The sequence below is a fragment of the Gossypium hirsutum genome, chromosome A01 (assembly GCF_007990345.1).
Source record: "Gossypium hirsutum isolate 1008001.06 chromosome A01, Gossypium_hirsutum_v2.1, whole genome shotgun sequence".
NCBI classification, from domain to species: Eukaryota; Viridiplantae; Streptophyta; class Magnoliopsida; order Malvales; family Malvaceae; genus Gossypium; species Gossypium hirsutum.
Genome location: NC_053424.1, coordinates 20,594,813 through 20,603,642, shown reverse-complemented (window position 1 = coordinate 20,603,642; position 8,830 = coordinate 20,594,813). Strand labels below are relative to the sequence as shown.

The following is an 8,830-nucleotide window of genomic DNA, read 5'->3' as shown; positions in this document are numbered from 1 at the left end:
CTTATCACTTACCATTGTCATTTGATCGACGGAAATTTGTTTCGTATCGAAACAAATTAATTCTCCGGCCATTGCTAATACGATCGAATATTTTTGTAATTTATAAAATAAAACTACTTTAAAATAATTTTTAACAAAGCTTTTTTGCAAAAATTAGAGACAGCTTTGATGAAATTTGAGAGAAATTTGAGAGAATTTAGAAAGAATTTAAAGAGAATTGTGAAAGGACTATTGTGTGAAAAAATGAAATGGGGGAGGGGCCTTTTATATTTTTTTGATTGTTGGAGTTTGGAGTTCAAACGGTCATGTGACCCTTGGGGGCAAAACGCTTCCCTGGGAGAGCGTTTTACTGACACGTCCCCTGACTTCGCACTGACGTGAACGCGCTTTTAGGGAAAATGGTCATTTCCAGCAAATAATCAAATAGTCAGGCCATCTTGGTAAATAACGAAATAAAAGGGATTTTTTTAGTAAATTTCCCCCCCACACACCATCCATCATCTTTCCATGCATTTCACGTTAGAAGAGAAGAGAAGAAAGAAAGTTTTGCTTTCTTTACAAATTAGTCCTTCCACCAAAAATTTACCATTTTCACCTAGAAATCAAAAGAATTTCCATAGCTACCAAGAGATAAAAATGTTAAGGAGACTAAGGGGAGTTAGAATATCAAGTTGGATTCAAGAAATAGAAGTTGGAGGAGAGAGAAAAATCAAATTAAAGATTAAAATCAATAGGACAAGGTAAAAACTTTAAGACTTCATCAATATTTTTTAAGTAGAGTTTCTCATGTAAGGTAATATCAAAAGCATGAAAATAATGTTAAGGTAAAGTTTTCTTATATAAGGTTTTATGTTCTTGATATATTAGTGAAAGGAAATAAGAGAAAATGGTGGGAAATATTGTAGAGAATGGAAATAAGAGTGTTATAAACTTAGTAATCAATATGTTGCACTAAAACAGTTTTGGACAGCAGCAGTAGTTAAACTTTAAAAAATCACCAAAAATTGTGGAAATCAAATTGGAGGTTGAATAAAATATGGAATTAAAGTTTATTGAGTCTAGTTTTTCATAGAAGAAACGTGTAAGCCATGGAATTGTAAATTGTGAGATATAATAAATTTTATGAAACAAGGTCAGAATAATTTCTGGTTCCTCTGTTTAGACTTTGGAAAATCATAAAAAAAATTGGATAAAAATAATTAGGGGATTAAATTTATATGTTTAAATATTTAATGAGTCTATTTTCAATAGAAACAAACGGAAACATCATCCAAATTTTGTACTAAAAGATAATTAATTTTTAGTAAGGAAAGGTCGAAGCTGTTAAACAGTAGAATAGGGGTAAGTTTGAAGATTTTACCGTACTTACTGGCTAAATTATAAATTCTGAAATTTTTATGGTAGAAATATATTTGAGTCTAGTTTCAGAAACATCAAGCGGTTATTAATTTAGAATTTTGTATCTCAAGATATAAATAATTTAGTGACTATGACTCAAGTGGACAGCTTGATATGAACATATGAGAAAATAGTGGAATTATATATATTAAGGATGTGGAATGGAGAGGAGGAGGAAAATATATATGAATATTTAGTTATCATGGGTTACATTAAAGTGGTTAAATTGCATGTTTTAGGCTCGGGGACTAAATTGAATAAAAGTAAAACTTTAGGGTCAATTTTGTAAAAATATCAAAAATGACCAAATTGAGTGAAATGAATTATTTTATTGTCTAAATTTATAAATTGAATGAAATTATTAATTTAGGTCAAGATTGGTTGAAAAATCGAGGAAAATATAAAATTATCGAAATGCCCTTGAATCTTGGTATTTTTGCAATTTAGCCAGATAAGTTCATGAAACCTAATTATGTGATATAAGGAAATACGAGTTGATGGTACATGAAATATTGATATAATGAATTAACTGATTTATGTTTATGAAGAAACGGCAAGAGAATGATATTTATCATGACATGTAAATATGTGATTATTTTTGATACGTTGATACAAGGAAAATAAGTATGTTTAGGGGGCAATATGTTTGATTTTGATTGGTCCCAACTATGAATGTTAGATGAAATAAAATGTCTGATAAATAAATTTGTAACTCCAGTAATGCCTCGTACCCTGTTCTGGTGACAGATACGGGTAGGGATGTTACAATTAGTGTGATAATATTAATTATTATGATAGCATATTAATATTATTTTATTCTTTCCATTATTTTTTAAAATTAATGAATTTTTTATTATAAATTACACCAATTTTCATTAACTAATAAATATATATTTTGAAATTATAAAAATATATTATTAAAAAGAAGCACAGTGTTGTGATAGAGAAACTAAATAATTCGAAATGGCCGAGTACCAATCATGCCATTATCATAATGCAAGGATTTTGTTTTCTGATAATAAGGGATACAAATAGAAGAGGCTTAGAAATTGAATGCAATTTTGAATAACTATAACATAAAAAATTTTAAACAACATCTCTATAATTTCTTGGTAAAAATACCTTTCCAATACCTCTTATTTTTAAAATTAAGTAAATTAGTTCTTTTTAAAAAGATTGGAGTATTTTAATCTTTATCAATTTTGAAAGTGAGCAATTAAAGGTAATCAACTATATTGTAAATATATTTCGTTAATTGTACACAAATTTGATTGGTATATAAACATATTTAACCCTTAATATTTACATATTTTGTCAATTTGATCTTGATTCTAAGAAATTTAACAAATTTAACCTTAATATATATTATTAAATTTCGAAATTAAATCTATTAAATTGAAACTATATTGATAGAATATCTTAATTTTAGGAGCTAAACATTATTATATCAATCAAAAATATTTTTAATGTAATTTATCAGATCAAACAAAAAGCATAAAGCCGAATGAATGCCATGGACAGACGGGAATAGCAATGATAACGCTAAACAAATTTATCAGATCAATCATTGTCCCACTTAAAATTTATTCCAGACAACAACAAATATTAAGTGCATTATACAGTATATTGTAACTTTTATTAGGACAACACAAATTTAAATTTTAAAAATGAAATTATTGAGAACCACATTGATGAACCAGACATGAGAAATGAAAAACTCCCATCTCCGAAACAAGCAAAGAAGTGAAACTTTACTTTGGAAATGCATTCATCATCTTATTATTATTATTATTATTATAGAGCTGCAAACGAGATGCCCTCAAATTTTGGAAATTGCAAGCTTGATGATATCCCTTCTTAGAATCTTCCCAGATGGATTCTTGGGTATTGAAGTTACAAATGCCACTTTCCGAATTCTCTTGTATGGTGCAACCTATTTTGTTCATTTCATAGCTTAAGCTAAATCATCATACCCATTCGCAATCTTGGGTTTAAAACACTATTATATGTATGTATGTATGTATATAATTGCTTACTTGTTTTGCTACAAAATCCATGAGTGCAGTGTCTGATATATTGCTTCCACTTTTTCTAACCACATACGCCATGGGATACTGCCCAACCTCTTCATCCGGAAACCTAATCGCAAACCAAATAATATCTCTGAATCTTGTGCAACAAAGGGTGTTTCAAGTGGAAGCAGCTCTATATAAACTTACGGTATGACAGCAGCATCAGAAATCTGTGGGTGAGAAAGTAACAATGCCTCCAATTCAGCAGGAGGAACCTAAAACAAATATAAATAAAGCCTGTAAGTGTAAATGGTTAACCTGTGATTTTGTATAGAATATATGAAGCAAATTGTGAACTATGCGGTGACCTGATATCCCTTGTATTTGATCAGCTCCTTCAACCTATCAACAACATAGACGTAGCCATCATCATCGATGTAGCAAAGATCACCGGTTTTTAACCATCCTTGTGAATCGAGAGTAGCTGCTGTGGCTTCTGCATTATTCAGATAACCTAAAATACCAGCAGCAGCAGCAGCAGGCCCACCAATCAACAACACACATCTCTAACTTTTCAGGATATCCAAATTTCGTGTTAAAATATTACATATATCAATCCTACTATATAAGTTTAGAGTTCATTACTGATTGGGGGCTTAGATTAAGAAAAATTATGATTTTTTTGTTAGTATAAAATTTAGGAAGCTCTGGATAGGGATGTAAGATTTCATTACTAAATTAGAATATATGATTCAACAACTTTCCCTTGAGCTCATAATGTTTAAACTTTGGATAATCCCATATTTTTCTTATGTTATCTTGATAAATTGAAATTTCAGTCTACTTGGATTCAATTTCATTAAATATAAGTGAAGTAATACAAATTAGGTGACTAAATTATTAATAAATTCACATTTTAATTATTAAATTTTAAAAATCTATAAAATTCCATTTGATAATTACGTGGATATTAAATATATTATACATGTGTTTCAAACGGTATTTTAAGGGGGTTATGAACATTTTAAAAATAATTAAATAATTATTTTGTAATTTTAATATTAATAATTTACTCCCATAGTTGAAATTGAAATGGTTAAATAGTCAGCAAAATATATACATTCAATAAAATAATTATCAATATTAGAAAAATACATAATTAGATGAAACAGCAATGCATTTTTTAAGTGGATTTCGTGTTATTCTTTCCCGGGGACTCGCCAGGCAAATCTTGTTTATTCTTCTTAATTGCAAAGATCTTTCTCCTGGGATTAAAAATTAACAACATGCCGAAAACAAAATCAAAGCAAAGATCTTTGCATTTGATAAAATTATTTGGACTTGTCTTGAATACACGCAATATGGGGACACACTCACTGTCTCCACCTAAAATTGATTGATCATAAATTACGTACCTTTCATAATGGAGGGACCCCTTAGCCAAAGCTCCCCTTTCTGATTGACCTTCAAGGCCGTACCAGTTGTAGGGTCTACAATTTTGGCTTCCAAGTTCGGCGATAGCAACCCTACACTGCCATACTTGAGACACTCCTCCGGCGTTTGCATTGATGCGCCAAATCCTGTCGATTCTGTCATCGCGTACCCTTGCCGAATATCAATGCTTGGAAACTTTTCCATAAACCTATTTATCAAATCCTTGCTCAACGGAGCGCCACCGCACACTATTGATTGCAACGAACTCAAATCGTACTTCTTTCGTATCTCATCAGCTTCCTTCACCATTACCAAGAGTATAGGTGGCACCAGGGGGAGGCAAGTGACACGGTACTTCTCTATTGCCGACAGCATTTCCTTCATGTCGAACTTTGATAAAACAACTACTTTTGATCCTTGCGTGAGTTTCCCGATGGCAAAAGCTCCGAAGCCGTAGATGTGGAACATGGGAACGGCGCAGATATGGGTTTGCTCCCCTTCGTCTGGATTGCTCAAATGTGAAAAACTTTGCATTAGAGCCATGAGGTTTCCGTGAGATGATATTACTCCCTTGCTGGCACCCGTCGTGCCCGAGGAATAGAGTAGAGTTGCCGCGTCATCTTGGTACACTCGATCCCTCACTCGGATCTTGTCCTTTGTTTCCTTCTTTAACATTTCACTAATAGTAGTAACTATTTTGACTTGGCCTGTTTTTTCGGTCGCCACTTGCTCGTCGAGAAGTACGATGGGGAGAGGTGATCCAGCCAATTTTGGGACGACTTGAGAAGTGGTGAAGACGAGGACGGGCTTTGAATCAGCCATTTGTACCGCGAATTCACGAGACGTGTTGAGGGGGTTGCTAGTGGTTATAATAGCTCCAAGAGACATCACAGAGAGGCAAACAATGGGTATGAAAATGGAGTTTGGTGCGATGATGATGATGATGTTTCCTTTCCGAATACCCAATTCGGACAGACATGTGGAAACGGAGTCAACTGATTGCCAAAGTTGGGAAAAGGAGAGGTGGCGACCGGTAGTGGCGTCGATGAAGGCGGTTTTGCCATGGTGAGGGTAAGAGGAGATAAAAGTGGTGATGTCAAGGGCATGGTTGGATGGAAGTGGAAAGGGAACGCGTTTGCTGTAGAAAGTAGAATTGGAAGAACAAAACCCACTCTTGGGATCGATTCTTAAGCTGCTAATTTCAGCCATAATAATGGTTTGGGGTTTTATTCTCTCTCACTAACCTTCTTCCTCTGCTACTTCTTTTGTCGCATTTTTATGTAGATTAAGAGCAGTACCCTGTGATCACTTGCAAGCTGCCTATTGTGGTATCCCTAGCATAATGTCAAATTCCGCTATTAATAACATTGATTATGATTTTGTTATTATTCTAGTTAAATTTTATCATCAATCTTTAAAAAATAAGTTAAATTATTTTTTCTAATGATAATATTAACGAAAATTTAATTTTTTTAATAATATTATGTAACAATTTACATGAAAATTCACATGTATTTATGACATTATTTATTTTATATAATATATTAATGTTGAAAATACGTGTTTACTTTAATAATTTAATATCTACTCTAAATAGTTATTTCAAAATATTATTATTAGTTTAATTTTAAAAAATAAAACTAATAATTAATTAACATATGTAATATGTTGAAAATAGATATTTACTTTAATTAAAATGACACGGTATCATTTATTGCAATATTAGCATAATAATAATTGTATTATAAAATGTATAACAAAACTAATAATCTTTTATACACTTTGTTTTTTATAAAGTTGTCAATATTAAAATAGTTATAAAAGGGATATAAGTTAGTATTAAGTTTTTTTTAAATTAAATTTATATAATTTTTTTATAAATTTAAATATTATAAAAATTGATATTAATTATATAAATAAAAAATTATATCAAAAAATAATATCACATATGTGGTATGAAAAATTTTAGTATTAAGATCTTCCCCTTGAGTACATATGACAGCTTTAGCAATTAATGCATTTTCTAAGTGGATTTGGTGCAATTATTTTCCATTATTTCAGTATTTTTGGGTTTGTAAAAATTATCCATAAAGCTGACAAAAGCGATGTTAAATAATAATTCTATACGTCAGGGCATATTAAATAATAATTCTATACGTCAGGGCAATGTTTGCCACGCACACCCTATTTCCAATTTTTTATCATCAGCAATAAAGATGTCCCGATTCTTTTATTCAACCCTTTGGACTTGCACAATCAAATATAGAAGTGAGAAAAATTTGATTTGATTCGAAAAATTTGATAAAATTTTTAAATTTTGAATTAAATATTTTAAGTTATTTGAGTTAATCAAGTTATTTAGGTCAACTCGAATAAAAAAAAGTTTTTTGGTTTAATTCGAATGTGAATTACACAATTCGAGTTATTCAAAAATCCGAATAAGAAAAGGCAAAATTACGTCATTTTGATGAATGTTTACCTTTCTAAAGTTAAAAGTCAAAACCATTAAATTAAAAAGGTAAAACTATGTTGTTTTGATAAATGTTTACTAATTAAGTTAAAAGGTAAAACCATTATATTGTTTATGTTGTTAAATAATTTTATACTTCGTTTCCTATTTAAATAATCGGTTCATGTAAAGCGCAACATTGAGTACAAATAATAGGATTCGTTAACTCGACTCAAAATTTTTTGACTCGATTCGATCCGATTTGAAAAAAAATTCAAATTGAATTCGGTTGCTAAAATAGGATTCGTCAACTCGACTAACTCAAAATTTTTTGACTCGATTCGACTCGACTCGATCGAATGCTCATCCCTAATCAAATATATCAATCTCTAGTTTACAAATTTCGATTAAAATCGAATTAATTGACTGAACTGATTTAATTCAGTTAATCGATTTAGTTTTGTTGAAAGTTAATTAAAAGTTTTTTAAAATTTCGGTTAACGGTTAATTCGATTTGAAATCGAGTGATTAACCGATCTTAATAAATAATATTATATATTATATGTATCAATTCTTACTAATTCGGTTAATTCGGTCAAATGAACATTATTAATTTATTTATTTTGATATGTTTTTATACTTGTTTTAACAAAAAAAAACATAAATTTCAGTTAACCAATCGAATTACCCGAAATATTTCGGTATGGTTAATTTTTTTGAAAAAAATTTGGTACAATTAATGGTTAAATGATTAAAAAGTTTGGTTAATTTGGTTAATACTAATTCGGTTCGATTAACCGTTTGAACACAAATAATCTTAGGTCTAGGAGTGAAGACAGTGAACCCATTTTAGTGTTCTTATGTTTTCCCTGTTAGAGTTTGAAATATATTTAATTGTTAAATTTAGATATCAAAATGGATGTAAAAGATAAAAGTACCAAAGTGAATCTAATTGTTTAATTTAGGAGTAAAAAAATATTATTTTTATTTACTTTTTGTTAAATTTTGAAGAAAAGTTATAAAAGTTATAAATTCATCCTTGATTTGACTCCATATTTCTCATCTACTTTGATTTACCTATGTATCAGTCTGTTTTTAGTCAAATCAGAACAATGTTTCGGGACCACAAATCTGAGGCTAAAATAACTATTTTATTATTATTTTAATGTCTATGACATGATAGTATAGTTGTGTGAAAATTTCGTTAAGGAATTTTATCATTTGAATAATTAATTCGGTAAAAAAGACTAAATCGCGGAAAGCGTAAAAGTTGAATTCTATTTGCTAATACTCTAAATGACTATGAATATTAAATGTGAAGGTCCTTAAGTGATAAATGGACCATTATTAAAGTAAGCGGTCATTAATGGACATGAAATGGATGATATAATAAATGTTTTATCATTAAGGTTAATTTAGTAATTTGTCAATTAAGGTTAATTAAATAAAACAAAACAAAAAAATTATTTCATTATCGTCTTCCTTGGCCGAATGAAGCACGAAGAAAAGCCATTTTAGGGCTTGAAACTTTTGGTTA

The 8,830-nt window shown here is 30.0% G+C and overlaps 1 protein-coding gene across 1 annotated transcript; it reads right to left on the bottom strand.

Annotated features, from left to right (window-relative positions):
• Window positions 1–2,949: 2,949 nt before the first annotated feature.
• Window positions 2,950–6,053, bottom strand: LOC107916834 (4-coumarate--CoA ligase-like 5). Its single transcript, XM_041074164.1, has 5 exons — window positions 4,826–6,053; window positions 3,779–3,924; window positions 3,618–3,685; window positions 3,435–3,537; window positions 2,950–3,331 (listed from the first exon to the last, which is right to left on the bottom strand). The coding sequence occupies exons 1-5, from the start codon at window positions 6,051–6,053 to the stop codon at window positions 3,218–3,220; spliced, it is 1,659 nt and encodes a 552-aa protein (XP_040930098.1). The 3' UTR covers window positions 2,950–3,217.
• Window positions 6,054–8,830: the final 2,777 nt, after the last annotated feature.

Coding starts and splice junctions, on each gene's coding strand:
- LOC107916834 (XM_041074164.1), bottom strand. CDS start 6,053: ATGGCTGAAATTAGCAGCTTAAGAATCGATCCCAAGAGTGGGTTTTGT. Junction 3,538..3,617: donor TCTGATGCTGCTGTCATACC/GTAAGTTTATAT, acceptor GTTTGCGATTAG/GTTTCCGGATGAAGAGGTTG. Junction 3,332..3,434: donor TGGATTTTGTAGCAAAACAA/GTAAGCAATTAT, acceptor TGAACAAAATAG/GTTGCACCATACAAGAGAAT.